This window comes from Cherax quadricarinatus, chromosome 86, assembly GCF_038502225.1.
Source record: "Cherax quadricarinatus isolate ZL_2023a chromosome 86, ASM3850222v1, whole genome shotgun sequence".
NCBI classification, from domain to species: Eukaryota; Metazoa; Arthropoda; class Malacostraca; order Decapoda; family Parastacidae; genus Cherax; species Cherax quadricarinatus.
In genome coordinates, this window is record NC_091377.1 from 12,012,271 (window position 1) to 12,033,293 (window position 21,023).

General features: G+C 42.3%; 1 protein-coding gene across 13 annotated transcripts in view; it reads right to left on the bottom strand.

Annotated features, from left to right (window-relative positions):
- The window catches only part of LOC128703016 (dnaJ homolog subfamily C member 8), a 178,045-nt gene that overhangs the window by 50,036 nt on the left and 106,986 nt on the right, over positions 1-21,023 (bottom strand). For 5 of the 13 annotated variants that reach the window (XM_053797560.2, XM_053797558.2, XM_053797563.2 and 2 more), the window contains one exon: positions 12,229-12,467. The exons of 3 other annotated variants lie outside the window; for them this stretch is intronic. In XM_053797560.2, coding sequence (XP_053653535.1) covers positions 12,261-12,467 — 207 coding nt within the window. In that variant the 3' untranslated portion in view covers positions 12,229-12,260. Of the gene's footprint in view, positions 1-4,572; positions 4,683-12,228; positions 12,468-12,542; positions 12,677-21,023 lie in introns of those variants that run through there. 5 more of the 13 variants (XR_008409192.2, XR_008409193.2, XM_053797559.2 and 2 more) reach the window with 4 other exon arrangements.

Below are 21,023 nucleotides of genomic sequence, written 5' to 3' on the forward strand. Positions count from 1 at the left end.
GAAGTCGGTCGTAAAGTGAAGAATTTAGTCGATTGTGCAGTCTGAAACTGAGTGTGGAAAGGTAGTGAAGGACGTGTCGATCTTTTCTGAGAAGAACGAGAAGGTGGAGAAGTATCCTCAGCAGGTAATTGTCACTGGCGTTTAGGCGTGGGACCAGAGTTGGTCCGACGTGAAATGGGTCGGCGATTCGAAAATTGCCGCACCGTAGGAGGAGAGGCCGGAAGCATAGTCAGAGGAGAGCGAAGGTCAGATAAATCGAAGGAGTCAGTCGAGGCCTCAGTACCTGAAGCGGGTGAGGAAACAGCACCGGCAAGAGGTACAGAGGCATGAGGAGTGTCCGAAGAGTGGTCCAAAGACGAGGCGGGGTCAGAACGGGGTGCGGTATCATGAAGGGGCCCGGGGGTAGCAGGTTCATGGACTAGGGCTGCCATGGTTAAGTTACTTCTTTCTTTTTGTTTTTAAGAAAAAAAAAAGAAAGAAGAAAAGAAAATAAAAATAAAAAAAAGAATAAAAAAAGGGGGGACCGGGGAGGGATAGTTCCTAGGAGGAATGAAAGGGCCAGAAATCTCCCTCCGCGCCCAAGAGGACCTCAGCACCACAAGTAGCGCAGATGCAGCATGGAACCCGTGCCATACCCTACCCATCATGCCAGTAAACCGGCAATCCGGGATAGCAACCTCACATCTGCCGAGCTACCTCAGTGGACAAAAGAGAGGGCGGCCGGAAATCCACCACAAAGCATACCTCCTTCGGCCACCACCCCTGGAATCCGAAAGGTGGCTTCCAGAGATACACCCGTCGCCCGAGAGACACCCAAAGCCACCCTCCGGGATACCGGAGAGGGATCGGGACATCCCCAGGCAATCCAGATTCCACGGCAAACTATGCCACCGCCAAGAACCTCAACGGAATGGGATGGACCCCGGTACCCTTTCCCCTACCTAGGAACTAGCGTGCCTGTGGTAAAAAAAAAAAAAAAAAAAAAAAAAAAAAGGCCAAAAAGGAAGGGCAAAAGGGAGGGGTGAGGAGAAGGAAAGGAAAAAGGGGAGGATGGGATAGGGAACAGGGGATTGGGGGGGTAATTAGGTTCGGTCTGGGGAAGGAGACCGACAGGTCTAATTCCTCAGACCAAGAGCCTCTTCACCACGCCAAGGAGCCCCCCTTGAAGAGGATGGAGGAGGTGAATGTATTCAGATATTTGGGAGTGGACGTGTCAGTGGATGGGACTATGAAAGATGAGGTGAATCATAGAATTGATGAGGGGAAAAGGGTGAGCGGTGCACTTAGGAGTCTGTGGAGACAAAGAGCTCTGTCCTTGGAGGCAAAGAGGGAAATGTATGAGAGTATAGTTTTACCAACGCTCTTATATGGGTGTGAAGCATGGGTGATGAATGTTGCAGCGAGGCGAAGGCTGGAGGCAGCGGAGATGTCATGTCTGAGGGCAATGTGTGGTGTGAATATAATGCAGAGAATTCGTAGTTTGGAAGTTAGGAAGAGGTGCGGGATTACCAAAACTGTTGTCCAGAGGGCTGACGAAGGGTTGTTGAGGTGGTTTGGACATGTAGAGAGAATGGAGCGAAACAGAATGACTTCAAGAGTGTATCAGTCTGTAGTGGAAGGAAGGCGGGGTAGGGGTCGGCCTAGGAAAGGTTGAAGGGAGGGGGTAAAGGAGGTTTTGTGTGCGAGGGGCTTGGACTTCCAGCAGGCATGCGTGAGTGTGTTTGATAGGAGTGAATGGAGAAAAATAGTTTTTAATACTTGACGTGCTGTTGGAGTGTGAGCAAAGTAACATTTATGAAGGGGTTCAGGGAAACCGGCAGGCCGGACTTGAGTCCTGGAGACGGGAAGTACAGTGCCTGCACTCTGAAGGAGGGGTGTTAATGTTGCAGTTTAAAAACTGTAGTGTAAAGCACCCTTCTGGCAAGACGGTGATGGAGTGAATGATGGTGAAAGTTTTTCTTTTTCGGGCCACTCTGCCTTGGTGGGAATTGGCCAGTGTGTTAATAAAAAAAAATAAAAATGCAAAGAAACATGAAATAGTTTACAGCAAAGTTCTGGCAGAGCGTGTTTCTTTGGCTGAGTGCCAAGCAAATGGTCGACTACTGAGTGATTAGTTTACCGAACAAAGCGCTCTAATATCAAATTGTTCGAGTACCGAGGTTCCACTGTATATCCGCTGTGGTTTGAGAACTAGCTGGTTAATCATGCGTGCCTTTTATTAACTAGAGTTCTTGCTTAGTTAGTGCAATGCCAAAAGCGTAAAAGAAAACAGGAAACTCTAAAAAGACATTTTTGTTATAAGTTGGGGAGATATTTAGTACCTGGTGTGTAAAATCACCTGGATAATAAACCAGATACAGGTGCACATCCCTTTATCCAAAACCCTTGGGGCCTGTATTGTTTCGAATTTCAAAATGATTCTCAAAGCCGCCACGTGGCAGCATGACCCGGCACGGAGATGACTGACACTCCGCACTCCACTAAAAAACTTTGGTGTTTGGAACTTTTCGAATTTCAGAATTTCGGAAAAAGGGATGTGGACCTGTACAATATGCGGACAAGCTGGCTCCTTGTATACTGCAAGTTTGACACGTCCACATTTCAAATCTAGTCTGCAAGTGCATTCTCACCCTGTTTCTCATAATTCTGTACCAATATGAAGTTTGTTCGAATTCTTAAAAATGCAATAGTCCGGAGGTAAAAAAAAAAACTTTCTTAGATTCATAACAACATTTGTAAACAAACCAAATGTTAACAAAAAAAAAGGCACAATACCATGACTGGAACAATGCACAAATAACCCGCACATGCGTTCTTACTCTTACCCTCTGTGGGCACCTAGCTCCCTTGCAGTGCTCCTCTTTCTCAGTATCTGACTAGCTCCTCCTCCTCCTCCATACTACCTTCTACCTCCACTACTACCACTACCACCTCCTGCCTATATATACTCCCTCCTCTCCTTTTCGTTAGTGTGACTTTGTAAATGGTCCAAATCAGACCGAAACGTCGTTGTAAGCCCCTCTCTTCTATGTGCGGGTTATTTATGTAAACAAAATGTTCAAAGTATACTTATATAACTCTTCTAAATTTAAGGTGAAAACTTCCCCAAGACTCATAAACATGGATGAGACAAATTATTTTAAAGGAATTAATGTCTTATAACATAAGAGTTATGTAACTAGTAATGGAAGGCCACTACAAATGCAACAGCCCTCTGAATTTGAATAAATGGTTTAGAAAACTCACAAGTTGATAAATGAGACACTTGTGCAACATATGGGTATCTTTATTCTGGAAACATTTAACAAGTCAGTTATTTCTTCAGTCCAATGAAGAAAGAAGTGGAAGATGAGGAAGAGTTTGAGGTAATCAGTCCCTCAGTCTGGAGTCGATGTGAATACATTGACCCTAGGCTGAGAGACTGACTATCTCAAACTCCTCAACTTCCACCTTTCTCTGCACTGGACTGAAGAAACCACTGACTGGCAAAACATTTCCAGAATAAAGATATCCAAATGCTGTACAAATGTCTCATTTATCAGTCGCCCTGAACCCTGAGTACTGCTGAGAATACAGAACATCTCAATCTGCCAAGTGTGTCTCAGAATCTAGGGCCAAACTTAGTATTTACCAAGCTTTGTGCCAGGGTATGTTACCTTGTGTGTTGCACAGCTACATGTCACTGAGTGAGCCTGCTAATCTTCCATGATTTGGGAAAACACCAATCCTTCATAATGGCCAGCTTCCTGCCACTGTCTACAACAGCACCAGGTTACCAGGCTGTTATAAAAGGACCAGGGACAAGCACCATTGTGAGCTCTAAAGCATACTCTACATGCTCTAATGTATGCTCTGTACATGTATACAATTTTGTAACTGGCCGAGTTAAAGGTTACAGTAGACTCCATGCTATTGTAAAAATTGTACTACTGTTCACTTAGCTACCTCACTTTTCTGCTCAACAATTTTTATTACATGTAAACTACATTTTGTAATATTGCAAAATGGAATAAAGTTTGTTTGTTTGTATGCTCATAGCCACACTGGAACTCCTACTTGGTAAAGAACTTACCCGAGAATAGTTTGTGATCATGTAATGTGCCACTTCTATGCTGAAAAACCACTGAGAATGGTTGGAACCTCTACCTATGAGATATGAACTTGTCTGGGATACTTGCATTTGTCGTCACAGTGGGGCCCATGCTAACGTGCCTGGGATAGTACACAAATAACCCACATATAGCAGAGAGAAGCTTACAATGATGTTTTGGTAAATGATCCAAGTAGGATCAAAATGGCATCGTAAGCTTTTCTCTCCTACATACGGGTCATTTGTGTATTGTTCCAGTCACAGTACTGTGCCATTTTATTGTTTACCTAGGATAGTTCTCTGATCATATATGAAGAAAGCTGCAATGAGTGGCTAGGTGTCTTTGTCTCTTGATAATGCAGGCATGATGTGAGAGGCTGATTCAGTCATTGAGATTGAGAAGAATGACGAGTCAGTAGGAAAAGTGTGAAGAGTAGTGCTAGTTGAGGATGTGGCAAGGAAACAGGTAAGAGTTCAGTTACCGGTAATGTATGTGCTGTCACTTGGAGTATGGCCCGTGGGTGTAACTCCCAAGAGGAGATGGGGTCCGTTGAGCGACCCCTCACAAGTGAAGCTCAGGGATTGTCATGACCTGGAGTGGGGAGGAATATTTGACGAAGGGAGCTCGGTAGAGTCGAGTCCTAGAGCCCTTTCCCCATAGCAAATGTCTCCAAGTAGGGCTGGATTATGATACTGTATAGCATCCTGAGGCCCTAAGTTATGTAAAGCTTGAGAGGTACCACACAACAAAAAATAAATTATTCCCAAAGAAAGAACACTAAAAATATACATCTTATATATATGAAGACAAATAAATAAAGGTAAAATATACAGCAATTTAACTAAATCATATATCTTGTAACATCCTTAACTGAATTATTAGAAATACCTATTACAAATTAACATATTTTCACTATCTTTACCCTTAAATTGCATATGATGTACAGTACAGTGGACCCCTGGTTAACGATATTTTTTCACTCCATAAGTATGTTCAGGTGCCAGTACTGACCGAATTTATTCCCATAAGGAATATTGTGAAGTAGATTAGTCCATTTCAGACCCCCAAACATACACGTACAAACGCACTTACATAAATACACTTACATAATTGGTCGCATTCGGAGGTAATCGTTATGCGGGGGTTCACTGTACTAGTACAGACGGCCAGACTGTGTTCGACGTACTAGAACACAATATTTTTATGGCTTCAACTTGGCCTACTCAACTTAACAGTTTAAGGTGCCTATCACTTCCCTGCACCTGGAAAAATCTAAGACCAGGCAGGTCAATACAATGCATCATGGGAAATGCTGCCTCAGTAGCAGACGTAAATAATGCAACCAGTCTTGACACAACCAGCTTCCCTCCCAGCAAACAGGGTGTGGAACTGGCAAGAGTATGCCTTATTTCTTCTAATTTTATTACAAGTTTATGGTACTAACAGTGGAATTCAGTCAAAAAGCACACTACTGTGTGTAGATTTTTATCCTTAGATAACCCAATAAAGTCCAACCCAACAGTGACTTATTTCCATATTTTGAGTACTACTGCACTTTGAAAGTGTGTGAAGTAGGCAGGAAAATGCCTTGTTTGTTCCAAGTTTATTGCAATTTTGTGATACTACAGTGGAATTCAACAATAAAGCACACTATGTACATGTATTTAGGATAACCCAAGAAATCCAAACAATGTGATGTACAGTGGAACCTTGGTTTTCATATGCCTTAGTCTGTATGTAAAACTATAGTTATTCTCTATAAAATGTATTTTTTGTTAATATTTTTGGGTGTCTGGAATGGATTAATTGGATTTACATTATTTCTTATGGGAAATATTAAAAAAAAAATACATTTTATACAGAATAACTATAGTTTTACATACAGACTAAGGCATACAAAAACCAAGGTTCCACTGTATTTCCATGTTTTGATGAGAATCACACCTTGAAACAATTGTCATACAGAATTTCCTTGTACACTGTTAAAATTAAAAACCAAAACAATCATAAATAAATAAGAAAAACCATCATACATACCAATTTATATTATTTATTCCAAGTGGGGTTTTGTTGGAATATGTATCCCAGAGTTTTGAATACTATAACTCCCTGAAGTATTTCTAAGATCATAAGAAACTAGTGCTAGACATTAAAAAAAAAAAAAAATACAGTGGTACCTCGAGTTCTGAACAGCTCCCAACTCGAACAATTATGTAAGTGTATTTTCGAGGGTCTGAAATGGACTAATCTAATTTACATTATTCCTTATGGGAACAAATTCATTCGATATCAGCACTCGAACAGCCTTCTGGAATGAATTAAGTCCGTAACTTGAGGTACCACTGTATTTGAAAACCAAACATAATTAGGCATCAATAAATTGTAAAACTCTGAAGGACAGTGATTTTTAAAGTGCTTCTTTTTTGGGTCACACTGCCTCGGTAGGAGATGGCCGGTGTGTTGAAAAAAAAAAAATAATCTTCAGAGCACTTATATTGCTGTTGCCAAAGTGATAATTTTTCATCAACTTGAACACCCCATAAATTTGATCATCATCCAATATTTATATTTTTCTTTTATTGCATGTAGAAAATGAATCTTCAAATTGTAAGAAAATATTTTTTTTAAATTTCCACACCCACAGGATTATTATTTCTGGGTATATAACAAATTAAAACATTAATTGGTAGATATGAAAACTATTTCTACATCATACATAATAAATATTTATTAATTAATGAATATTTTCATAGCTAAGATTGCAATTCCAAAACCAAATGGTGTATCTCTGACCTCAGAAGCTGCAATTTCATTCTGACCAACAAAAATCTTTTTTGAACATCCCACATTGTTCTTTGACTTTCCAAATTATTATTATTATTATTATTATTATTATTATTATTATTATTATTATTATAAAAAATGAAGCGCTAAACCTACTTTTCAGAATAGGAAGCGAAATTTCAGTTTAGCAAGTGTGTAAGACTTGCAAGCTCCAAGACCACACAATTCCTTCTAAACCTTACCATAAATAACCTAAGATTTGGATACTGTACTATAACATATAGATAACTGATATAATGTCTGTTGCACACATAATATATTGTACAGGTACAAAAGCATCCATAAAATAGTAAAAAGAAATTGTTAATTTATTCACCTTGAATGACAGAATAATGATGTACTGTTGTACAGAACAGCACAGTACATGCAATGTTATTTTTTGTGATTGTTTTCTCTATATAACAACACAGATAAACAAACCTGATACAGTATAAAAGCTGTATAATTAATTTGTTTTGCATACAAAATTAAAATATCTGAAAAGAATGAATCACTGGACTTGGTACCAAAGAGAAACACAGACCGTCTATACCATCCCATGTGGGGAGTGTGACAAACTATACACTGGAAAGACTTCAAGAAGCTTGGCACAATTCAACCAGGAACACATGATGCATCTATACACTGACACTACCATTACCTGGAGATACCTGGAGAGGGTTTCAGGGATGAATGCCCCCGCAGCCCGGTCTGAGACCAGGCCATGTGGTGGATAAGGGTCTAAGCAACCAGGCTGTTACTGCTGGCTGCAGATACACCAAATCAGTCATCAAAGAAACCGATCAGCATCATAGACATTGTTAGAATCTGCTCTTATTGCAACTACCAATAGCATGTTAGAGAAGAGTGAATGGAGACAAGCGGTTATTTAAAGGATGTGCTGTTGGAGCATGAGCAAGATAACTTTTATGAAGGGATTCAGGGATAATGGTTAGCCAGACTTGAGTCTTGGATGCTGAAAAAGCAGGCAGAAGGGTAATCTGTTTGTGATGTCAAAATCAGCTTACCTTTGGAAAGAAGGCAAATAAATGAATGATGGTAAATGTTTTGTTCTTTGGGTTATACTGCCTTGGTGGGAGAAAAATGCCATCCCCCAGAATGCTGGTACTTTTATAATTTCAGATGCTGTCACCAGACACAGCTATCATTTAGCTCAAACCAGACATAGCTGTCATTTAGCCCTTTCCCCCACATACAACACTAGACTTTGACCTGATGTATATGTATACAGCATAATCTTTGGTTCTCTGTATTGGATTAATAATACCTTTGGCTGGTGAAGTCTCCTTAATATAAATCCTAGTACCACATTTGTGTCTTATTCACAAAAGAAGGTCCTGCTTACCAGCACATTACCTTCCTTTGATATACGTGTACTTTTGAGGAGTTTCAAGAGTCTTTCTACTCCCAGGGCTTGGCCATGGGCTAGGCTTGTCTGGTGATAGCCTGGTCAACCAGGCTGTTGCTGCTGGTGGACCACTGCCTCACATATCCATCACAGCCTGGTTGATCTGGCACATGATTGAAGATACTTGTCCAGCTTCCTCTTGAAGACTTCTACACTTGTTCCAGCAGTGTTTCTGATATCTTCTGGTAAGATGTTGAATAACCTGGAGCCACAGATGTTGATACAGTGCTCCCTTATTGTGCCCACCATACCTCTGCTTTTCACTGGGTTTATTTTGCACTTCCTCCGGAATCTCTCACTCCAGTATGTTATGGCAGCGTGCAGATTTGAGACCAGGATCTCAAGTACTTTCCAGGTATATATTATCATGTGTTAATGTTGCAGTTTTATAACTGTAATGTAAGTGCACCTCAGGCAAGAGAGTGATGGAGTGAATGACGATGAAAGTTTTTCTTTTTCAGGCCATCCTACCTTGGTGGGACACGGCCGATGCATTAATAAAATACTGTAAATAATTATTGGGCATCTCTCCTCTGCTCCAGTGAGTACATATCAAAGAATTTAAGGCATTCCCTCATCTACAACTACAACCAAACGAATATTTTAATTCCTATTCAAGAACATTAGGGCACTACAGTAGGCTTACTGAACCATGCTAGACATATCTATACTGTATTGCCAAATCAGTATTTTCATAAACTATACCATGGGCAGGGCTTGAACTTGTGGCGAATGAATTGTAAAATTCCAGGCTAGCATGTAAGCCACTGGGCCAGTGGTTTACACACTGGCCTAGAGTTTTATGACTCACTCGCCACGAGTTCAATCCCCACCTGTGGTATGGTTTGTTTGCAATCGTGTCATTACGATTTCGTGAGTCAGTACTTTAATCTATCGTAACAAGAATAGAGGAGCACTGCAACAGACCCACTGGACCATACTAGTTAGGTCTAACTCTCATCCAACCATTTCCACACATCTGTCCAACTCTTCTTGAAATAACCCTACTTTTTTTTTCAACAAACATGCCATATCCCACCAAGGCAAGGTGACCTGAAAAGAAAAACAAAAGCTTCTCTTTTTAAATTTAGTAATTTATAAAGGAGAAGGGGGTTACTAGCCCCCTTTTCCCGGCATTTTAGTCGCCTCTTACGATATGCATGGCTTACGGAGGAAGAATTCTGCTCCACTTCCCCATATACTGTATTATATTTGTAGGGGAGAGCTTGACCCATAGGAGTCATACAGCACCTGGACAATGGGAGGCAATCAGACACTATCCAAGGGGAGGTTAGCTTCATTTCCTTGGATCAAGAGCCCTCCACTGACATCGAGGGAAAGCAATCCAAAGTATTTGCTTCAGTGATGCCATATATTAATTTATTCCACTCATTTATGACAAGCAGCATCCTTCATTAATTTTCAAATTTTAATTTATCAAATATGAATTAATTGTTTTCAGTTATATTTTGATTCAGTATTTTTTTGTAACTTTTATTTCTATATTCACTAGACAGAACAATTCTATACATTTTGAATGCTGGCCAGGTATTACAGTTCTATACATGAGCCTATAATTTGGTGGTCATTATATTTAACTTGATCTACTATTACACAGTTCTTAAAATAAATTAGACAAATATACCAGTTCTCTGTGTTCAGGCTTAGTAAATACCACAATATCTGCTTTTGATTGTTATTATGTATGGTTGGTAGATTAACACTGCTCATGATTACTTGTCACTCAGGATATTAAGAATGAACTAGGATTAAGAGTCTAATTAAGCTGTGGCAGTCACCTTCATATTATTTTCCTACCTATCTGATTAGTTAGGTACATACACCTGACTGGCAGTGTTTGAAGTTAGTACCCTCAGCCTCCATGAATGGTCATTTGTAAACATACTTATGCATAATTGACAATGTTGAAATTACATAAATGGGCAATTAAAATAAGGAAACAAAGAAGACAGTGTCATGGCTTAAACAGAAATAACACTCGTCAAGTTGGATTTTTATTATTATAACAGAGAAGTGCTATCATTAAATTTATGGGCAAGCACTAAGCCCATATTGTCATATAGCACCTGAGAAATCAGGTTTGATCCGAGGAAGGCATGGGTAGCTCCAATTCCTTGGATCAAGAGCCCCTCACCAGCTTCAAGGCCACCCCTTCCCATGAAGGAGTTTAAGCTGGAGAAAGGGGTACCAAGAAGGCTACTCAATAATCCCAGAAGGGACTGTAACCTAAGCAAGCCTCTTCTCCCAAAGTTTTTCCATCTGACTGTCGTCTTTCAGCAGGTGAGCACCAGGCGACCCAGACCACAAGAAGGAAAGGCCCCTAAGCATAGGAGGACCAGAAGATGATTATCAGCCATGAATGGTTCTGAACACCTCAGTGGAGGTAATGATCTGCTCCACTACAAAAGTCACCCAGGGTAAGGAGAAAGTCAAAGAATGATGGTATTAGCCACCCCAGTAGGAAGGGGGTGTCTCTTATAAAAGGTGAGGTAGTTTCCTACGATGAGCACTAGATAAGGAGCCAGCTAAAGTAATGGACAAATACCACATAAACCCATGATTAGGCTGTGAATGTACTGGGTATGAAGGACACTATGCTCCTTAAAAGTCTCCATGATCCCACCCCAATCCTGCTGACTGGAATAAAGCCAGCCGTTCACCAAAATGGTAGCCTCCTCCTCCTCCTCCTCCCAATATTTTTCAGTCCAAGTGTGTTGCAGAGTATACTCAAGCACCCAAGATGTGTAGCTAGAATGCAGCCAAATCTCAGAACAACTAACTACCTGTGAGGAAAATGAATGTCTCCCTTGAAATGTACCAGCCAAAGACAAACACAAACTGCCCAGAAGAGTGGAACAAAAGGAAGCAGTAGCAACCTTAGAGGGCAGAAGGAAGACTAAAGTGGCTAAAGGGAAGAGAAACAGAAAGAACATGGGAGGAAGAGACCAGGCAGGTCAGTATAACCACTCCAGGGCACAAAGGGCCACATAAAATGGAAATGGGTACTGAATGGGAAACTGTAGGCAAGTAAGCAGGGCATGATCTCCAATGGCTCTACATCCAATACCAGGTCCTGTTGAGGGGCAGGCACAGCAATGTCCCAATAATGAAGAGTCTGTGTACACTGTGAGCACAGGAACACAAAGGTGAAAGAGCATCAGTACTGATGTTGAAATGGTGGACAAGTTGGGTCATCTTCATCCACAAGAAGAGGCAGTGAAACATACCATACCAGTTTCATGCCACATTTACCACCAACCCTTCAGACACTAGGAAGGCTGGCAACCTAGCAGCAGGGAAAGGAGGAGAAAGAAAGGCAAATGGACAACATCCTGAAGAGAAAATCATGACACAAAGCAACTGTCACACTCTGAGAGCAAAAGGAGGACACTACCACTTGCTTGATTGTGGCAAGTATTTGGCATTACGCTGAGTAGAGGGGGAGTATATATGACAGCTCCTGGAATAAAAGTAACATAAGATATGGCAGTTGAAAGACCCAACAGTGACTTAAAGAATTAAAACCTGTTACAGTTGGAGCATCTAATCTTACTGACACAAGACAGACTGGTGTGCTCAAGCTAAAAGCAGTTGAGGCACCATAGGGAAAAAATGGGTAGAGAAAAAACAAAAGAGAAAGCAATCAAGTGAGACTGTCTCCATCTCTGCTGAATCATACTGACTAAGTAGGGACAAGATTTATAAAGTCTCCAACCACATTAAGTCCTCCCAATTGTATGAGAGTAAATAAGTGAAGATCTACACACTGGTCAGCTCCTCAGAAATGGGCCCAAATTTTTCCATAGAGACATGAGGAAACAAGCATGGAGGCACAAGCCTCCTAACATATCACCTTCCACTTACCCAGCTCAACGATGCCTGAGAGCATGGTACCCTTAGCCAGGAAGGACGAGCGACATCTCGATGCTCGAGCTGGCATCCCGGCCCATCTGCTTGAACCCTCCATCCACGCAGGCCTTAGAGAACAGGGAAGAATGGAGAACCCACATTACCTCATGTGGGTTAGTGAAGGCACACTCCAGTGCATTCCAAGTACGATGACTGATGGGATCCAAAGCAAGCAAAGATGCATGAAGGTCAGCCTGTAGAGCAGGTGGGAGTATGTCAGCCTGTAGAACAGGTGGGAGTATGTCAGCCTGGAGAGCAGGTGAGAGTATGTCAGCCTGGAGAGCAGGCAGGTTCTCGGAGATGGAGGGCAAAGTAGACTCTTGTTGTCTTCCAAGGCCTGTTTGGTGAGGAAGTGTTGCACCTCCATGACAGCATCAATATTCTAGAGGAAAAGAGGGTCCTCCTAAGAGAGAGAGAGGAAAGGGGAAGAGGAAGGGTACATTGTATCTGCAACAAAGGCAGTGAACTATCTTCAAAGAGCAAATACATAACTGACTGTCAAAGGCAAAGAACACAGGCTGGCCCAGGAAAAGAGGCAGGTGAAAATGGACAGGCAAGGAAGCACTGGAGAAGAACATGACATGGTTTGAAGCCAGTCTCCAAATCTCAGTACCAATAGTTCTCCCAAAGTCTAACTTTTACAAGTAAAATATACCCAGTATGCAGCACTTATAACATTACTTCACTAAGATTCAAATATTAACATAGTGTTCAACTCCAATGTTTATAATATCTATTTCAGTTTTAGCTTAATTTCTGTTCAGTATCCCATACCTTATATTCATTATGCTTTATTAACACTAATACTAACATTCTTCTCATCACTATTACTACTGCTACTCATAGTTAGGCAACCATTATATATTTACATGAACTTCTTAAGTAATGTAACTCTAACCTTATACAGTATATAATTTTATTTTTTATTTTTTTTTGGTTCTTCTAAACGAGATACACAGCCGTTTTATGTACATATAGAAACTAAAATTCCAAATCCACACTATATGTATCTTCTGAAAATAAACACAACATTTATGATGAATTCTCAATGAGGAAGTGGAACAGAATTCTTCCTCTGTAAGCCATGTGTCTAGTAAGAGGTGACTTAAATGCTGGGAGCAAAGGGCTAATAACCTCTTCTGTTTGAATTGCTAAATTTAAAAAGAAAAACTCTGATTTTTCTTTTTAGGTTACCCTGCATCAGTGGAATATAGCTGGTTTGTTGAAAAAAAAATCATGATGAGTAGAATTGACTTAATTTCAAACAATGGAATGAGTGGGGGTTGAACTCATAGAAAGTGAGTCCCAAAACTTACAGGCCAATGCATTAACCACTTATAGTTTGTCTGCAGTCGTGTTATGATTTCATGAGTCTTGATCATATTTCCTTATTATTTTGTCCAAAGGAACTTGATGAACTCAGTGTGTACCCTTAGAGCTTAGTTTACAAGCAGACTCCATCCACTACCACCACCTTCTAGTCAATAACTTTCTTAACCCTTAAACTGTCCAAACATAGATCTACGTTCACAAGTGTAGCGCTCCAAAAGTAGATCTACGTTTTTTATATATTAAAAAAAAAAAAAAAAGCTTTTTTTAAACGCTTTCAAATGTAAAAAAGAAAAAAAAAATTACTTTTTTACATATTTTCAAATGTTGAAAAAACGTAGATCTACGTTTGGACATTTTAAGGGTTAAGAGCACTAGCACACTTTCATATGACACTTAAGATACCTTGAATATTGACATTCTAGTCAACAGCTTTCCCAAGTGATCTAGCACACTTTCACATCAGGGATTAGTTACCTTGAACATTATAACCAAAAGCAAACAAAGCATATGAAAAACAAAGCATTAAATATATGTAACACTAAACCTATGAGGGTTATTAGGCACTACATGGCAGAGACGAGAAAGATGGTTGGGGAAAACTGGGGGAAGGTACTGAGGGGAAAAACAACTGAAAGGAGAGGGGTCAGTTAAGAAATCATGGTGAATTTCTGCAAGAAAGGTGGGACTGACAGAGAAGGGTGGGCAAAGTAAAATGTCAGGGATTCAAAGAAGACATCAGAAATTAAATTACCATGCTCTCTGATGAACAAGACAACTCATTAAGAGATACTGGACTCTCAAGATGACATGACAATCTTTGTTGGGTGGTTTTGAGTGTCCTGGACTTCCAAGGACACAGAGCAGTGCTTGAGCATAAATAACATAAACTGTATAAACTTGTACTATTATTTTATGACATAACTGTAGTACAGGTACTCCTCACTTAACGACCTACCTGTTTAACGACCACATGGACTTACGACCAGCTCTCCAACCAATCAGTATTTTAAGCTGTACTAGAACTTTGGTTGTGGAAATGGCAGTGCGTCTCAGCATCAAGCATCTCATCTCACATCACCCTTTCTCAATCTCATTCCTTTAATTGGTTGGTATTTGCTACAGTCAGTCAGTCAAGTCAGTAAGTCACTAAAATCAGTCAGTCAGCCAAGTCACTATAGCCGATAACAAAAAAGGAAGGCACAATACCATGACTGGAACAATACACAAATAACCCGCACATAGAAGAGAGGAGCTTATGGTGACGTTTCGGTCTGATTTGGACCATTTACAATGTGTGACTTTGTAAATGGTCCAAGTCAGACTGAAATGTCGTCAAAAGCTCCTCTCTTCAAAGTGTGGGTTATTTGTGCACTACAGTCAGTCAGTACAGTCAATCAGCAGGTCAATCAGTCCAATCAGTAAGTCAATCAGTCCAATCAGTAAGTCAGTCAATCCAATCAGTAAGTCAGTCAATCCAATCAGTAAGTCAGTCCAATAAGTAAGTCAGTCCAATCAGTAAGTCATTAAGCCAAGTCAGTCAGTCTGTTTATTCAAGTAAACATACACAAAAAAACAGTTAAATTATTATACATAGCAGCTTATGTAAACACTGCATGTATTGACTGGTATTCAGGAATCAACTAAGTTAATAACAAACATACCTGAGAATCACATGGGACACGCATGTACAGACCAATTATTGTAAACTAGCCGAACAGGTATTACACACATTGGAGAATCGTCATGTCTGCACAAGTGGAAAGGTACAACTGTGGCCGAAATGTGCATTATTTGCAACATTAATGCTTATTATGCCTTATATCTATAAGTATAATATAGCACTTTGACTTTTTTTTGGGGTCATCCTAGGTAATTTACACAATGTATGATAACTGTACTTATGTGTGTCTGTGCCTAAATAAACTGACTTAGTCCTTGATTCTGGTTCATGAGCAGCTCTGGGACAGACATACACACACACACACACACACACACACACACACACACACAGAGTAAGAGAGAGAGAGAGGAAGAGAGAGAGAGAGGAAGAGAGAGAGAGAGGAAGAGAGAGAGAGAGGAAGAGAGAGAGGAAGAGAGAGAGAGAGGAAGAGAGAGAGAGAGGAAGAGAGAGAGGAAGAGAGAGAGAGAGGAAGAGAGAGAGAGAGAGGAAGAGAGAGAGAGAGAGGAAGAGAGAGAGAGAGGAAGAGAGAGAGAGAGAGGAAGAGAGAGAGAGGAAGAGAGAGAGGAAGAGAGATAGAGAGAGAGAGAGAGAGAGAGAGAGAGAGAGAGAGAGAGAGAGAGAGAGAGAGAGAGAGAGAGAGAGAGAGAGAGAGAGAGGAAGAGAGGGAGAGAGAGAGAGAGAGAGAGAGAGAGAGAGAGAGAGAGAGAGAGAGAGAGAGAGAGAGAGAGAGAGAGAGAGAGAGAGAGAGAGAGAGAGAGAGAGAGAGAGAGAGAGAGAGAGAGAGAGAGAGAGGAAGAGAGAGGTAGAGAGAGAGAGAGAGAGAGAGAGAGAGAGACAGAGAGAGAGAGAGAGAGAGAGAGAGAGAGAGAGAGAGAGAGAGAGAGAGAGAGAGAGAGAGAGAGAGAGAGAGAGAGAGAGAGAGAGAGAGAGAGAGAGAGAGAGAGAGAGAGAGAGAGAGAGAGAGAGAGAGAGAGAGAGAGAGAGAGAGAGAGAGAGAGAGAGAGAGAGGAAGAGAGAGAGAGAGAGGAAGAGAGAGAGAGGAAGAGAGAGAGAGGAAGAGAACACTCGACGTCCCGACATGATAGCTGTTGTTGAAACATTTTTGGATGACAGGACTCCAGAAAATTTTGCAAGAATTGCTGGCTACACCTCATGAATGAGAAGAGACAGGCAAGGGCAAGGAGGTGGTGTTGCTGTGTGCTTCTCTAAAAGTGTTCATGCCCAGCACATAGATGTTGCCACCCCTACACATCTTGAAATGATGTTCTTCAAGCTCTGTATAAACACTAGTACCTCTGTACTAGCATGTGCAATGTACAGACCTCAGTGGCAATACGCAGACCCTATCAACTTCCTAATGGAAAATATTGACTCCCTTCTGCTACAACACAACTGTCAACATATTATAATTGTTGGTGACCTCAACCAGCATCTTATACAGAGGGACTTTGATGACCTTCTTGCAGTGTTTGACATGAGAAACTTTGTTGATTTCCCTACTCATATCTCTGGCTCCTCCCTTGACCCAGTAGTGAGTGATCTGGCAGAAGGCATAGTCACTTGTCAACCCCTCGGCTATGTTGGATCGTCTGACCACAAGGCTGTTTTTACCACACTTAAGATCCCAACAGAACGAGGTGAGGAGTCCACACTCACATAAATAGCTGTCAATAAAGCTAGGGATCCTTAACCTTGTCAAACCCTGTGTAGAGAGAGAGAGAGAGAGAGAGAGAGAGAGAGAGAGAGAGAGAGAGAGAGAGAGAGAGAGAGAGAGAGAGAGAGAGAGAGAGTCAGAGAGAGAGGAAGAGAGAGAGAGAGAGAGAGAGAGAGAGAGAGAGAGAGAGAGAGAGAGAGAGAGAGAGAGAGAGAGAGAGAGAGAGAGAGAGAGAGAGAGAGAGAGAGGAAGAGAGAGAGAGAGAGAGAGAGAGAGAGAGAGAGAGAGAGAGAGAGAGAGAGAGAGAGAGAGAGAGAGAGAGAGAGAGAGAGAGGAAGAGAGAGAGAGAGAGAGAGGAAGAGAGAGAGAGAGAGGAAGAGAGAGAGAGAGAGAGAGAGAGAGAGAGAGAGAGAGAGAGAGAGAGAGAGAGAGAGGAAGAGAGAGGAAGAGAGAGAGAGAGAGAGGAAGAGAGTGTTTTGTAAAGTTGCAGCTAAGATAATCCATCACAGGGAAGCACTTCATGAGCTCCTCAAATCATTAGATAACCTACAAGCTATTGTAGAAGGCCAGTGCAAGCCTACATCAAGTGACGTAAGCTGCTCAGCTGATGGTGACACTATTGACAAGGACTGGAAGTCCCACACTGAGCTTAACTCAGGGGTAAACAACTGGTGGAATTCTGTCATCGCTAAGGTCCCACAGACTGACAGAGTTCAAAACACTACCTTTGGGAATTCTAACACAATTCCTCTGACCACCACAGAGGGAACAAATCCTCTTCCCACCAACGAGGGAAGCCTTGGATCTGTTAATTCTCCTACACCTGACATCTCTGCTTCAGCCACTGCCAGTCCACTTGACAGAGCACATACCATCTCTGATCCTACACCTGTCAGCACACCTGCCGACACTATTCCAGAATCTGGTAGCAGTGCTTCATCAGCAAGTTCTGAGCCAGGAGTTTCTCTACCAGAGATTGGTGAAGTTAATGATCAGGGAACTATCACTGCACCTGATCACCTACTGCGCCAAAGTACGAACAGCAGGGACACATCTGTCAGAACTGGTAGAGGACGGGGCAGAGGACGTGGAAGAGGACGTGGAGGAGGAAGACATCTACAGCCGTCTCGCACTCCACTAATACAGTTCCAGCGGCAGAATCTGAGGACAAATCTGCAAAACACAGGAGGTGCAACAAATTCTCGTCCACCCTCCCAGGCACCTAGGCTGTGCTCTCGATGTCACCGGAAGGGGCACACTGCCAACAACTGCCTGCGAGATACCAGGTGTAATTACTGCTACAAGAAAAGCACATCAGGAGGACCAGTGTCGGAAGAAAAAGGAACTTGACAGACAGGGCCACCTGTTTAGAGACCTGTTCTCAGAACAAACAAGCAGGATCTCTGAATTGGTGAACACTCACATGTAACCCACTTAGCTACTCCTATCCCAGCCCAGCGGGTGGGATTGTGCCTTATACAAGACCTCAGACCTACATCCCTGCAGCTGCCTCAGTACCCTACCTCTCTCAAGGGCAGGCACCTTACATTCCCTACACACCCACCACCTCAAGCTGACCACTTCATCATGAGGAGCCAGTCTATCAGCATCCTGTCGGCAAACATTAGAGGTTTCATTACTAATGTTGGAGAGCTCACACATAGTTTTGTGAACACTCGACGTCCCGACATGATAGCTGTTGTTGAAACATTTTTGGATGACAGGACTCCTGAAAATTTTGCAAGAATTGCTGGCTACACCTCATGGATGAGAAGAGACAGGCAAGGGCAAGGAGGTGTTGCTGTGTGCTTCTCTAAAAGTGTTCATGCCCAGCACATTGATGTTGCCACCCCTACACATCTTGAAATGATGTTCTTCAAGCTCTGTATAAACACTAGTACCTCTGTACTAGCATGTGCAATGTACAGACCTCAGTGGCAACATGGTGACCCTATCAACTTCCTAATGGAAAATATTGACTCCCTTCTGCTACAACACAATTGTCAACATATTATAATTGTTGGTGACCTCAACCAGCACCTTATACAGAGGGACTTTGATGACCTTCTTGCAGTGTTTGACATGAGAAACTTTGTTGATTTCCCTACTCATATCTCTGGCCTCCCTCCCGACCCAGTAGTGAGTGATCTGGCAGAAGGCATAGTCACTTGTCAACCCCTCGGCTACGTTGGATCGTCTGACCACAAGGCTGTTTTTACCACACTTAAGATCCAAACAGAACGAGGTGAGGAGACCACACGCACAACCTGGCTATGGGAAAGAGGTAATTGGCCAGCCCTTTGCTCTGAGCTCGCCACCACCGATTGGAATGCTCTTCTCCAAGGGGATGTTGACAACCAAGTGAAAGCCTTCACTGGACACATCCTTAATCTACAACAAGAACACATTCCTCACCGCAATATGTGACAAGCCTACAGATCAGCCTTGGTTTGGCTTTCGTTGTAGAGAGGCTGCTACTGCTAAGTACAAAGCATGGCGAAGGTATAAGAGACATCCTACCACCTATAACAGGAACTTGCACATGCAAGCCTGTAGGCATATGGGTGATGTTCAAAAGTGGGCCATTGCTAAATGGGAGGTGGGCACTAAAAGAAAGTTAGCATCAGGTAGGGTAGGCCCCTCCAAAACCTGGTGGTCCCTGGTCAAGGACAGACAAGGTTATCTGCCTGATGAACTTATTCCACCTCTAAATCGACAGGATGGGACCACCTCTACTAGTAGTCAAGAGAATGCGGACCTCTTTGCTGAACACTTTGCTACCAAAATGCAAGTTCCTGATCCAGCAAGGGACCCTCCTTGGCTAGCTGCAAGAACTGTGTCAAAACTGTCAGTGGTGACAATAAGGCAGGAGGAGGTGCATTTCCTTCTTAAATCGCTTGACCAAGAAGGAAGGCCAGTGGCCCAGACAAGTTGAGCCCAAAATTGTTGAGAAGATGTGCAGACCAGCTAGCAGCACCTCTAACTCGCATCTTTCAGCACTGCCTAGTACAGTGTAAATGGCCCTCTCTATGGAAAGAGGCAAATGTAGTCCCTGTTCACAAAAAGAAGAGCAGAGCAGAAATCAGCAACTACAGACCAGTGTCACTCATGTCAATCACTAGTAAGATCCTTGAGACAATAATCTCAAGACAAATGACAAAGTTTTTTGACTACCACTCACTACTTTGTGATCGTCAATATGGCTTCAGGAAAGGTTACTCTGCTGCTGATCTGTTGTTAAACCTCTCCAATAAGTGGCACCAGTCACTGGATGAATCCAAAGTCAGCTGTGTGGTAGCACTGGACATTGCTGGCGCTTTCGACCGGGTGTGGCACCAGGGCCTCTTAGCAAAACTTCAAGCACTGGGAATTGCAGGCTCTACGCTATGTCTCCTCAGTGATTACCTTCATGGTAGATCTCTAAGTGTAGTCCTCAATGGAACAGAATCAGCAAGGCATCCTATTGGGGCAACTGTTCCACAAGGAAGCGTGCTGGGGCCATTGTTATGGAATGTCTACTTCAATGACCTTCTACATCTCATCCCAGAATCACATGCATATGCAGACGACTGTACACTGACATTCACTTATCCAAGAGAAGAAATGCCAGCTGCTCTAAGCTACATCAATCACCAGCTGAGAGCTATATCAGCTTGGGGAAATAGATGGCAAGTAACATTTGCACCTGAGAAAACGCAAATGATGATCGTCTCTAGGCACCATGATGGTAATGCTGGTGCAGTAGTAAGGATGAATGGGAGGATGTTGGCACCTGGAGAAGAAGTTGATATCCTTAGGGTGAAATTTGACTCTAAACTAACCATGAAGAACCATGTTGTAAATCTTGCAAACAAGGCAGCCAGGAAGCTTACAGCACTTCGCCATATCTCGCATCTGCTTGACAGTAGGGGTTGCAAGATCCTGTACGAGGCACAAGTACGCTAACACCTTGAGTATGCTCCACTTTCTTGGTTTGCCTGCCCCCCTCTCATCTGCGACTGCTTGACAGAGTAGAGAACAGAGCAAGACGTCCCCATCTCTCGCCTGGACCCATCCTGGATAGATCTGTCATTTCAGCAGAGC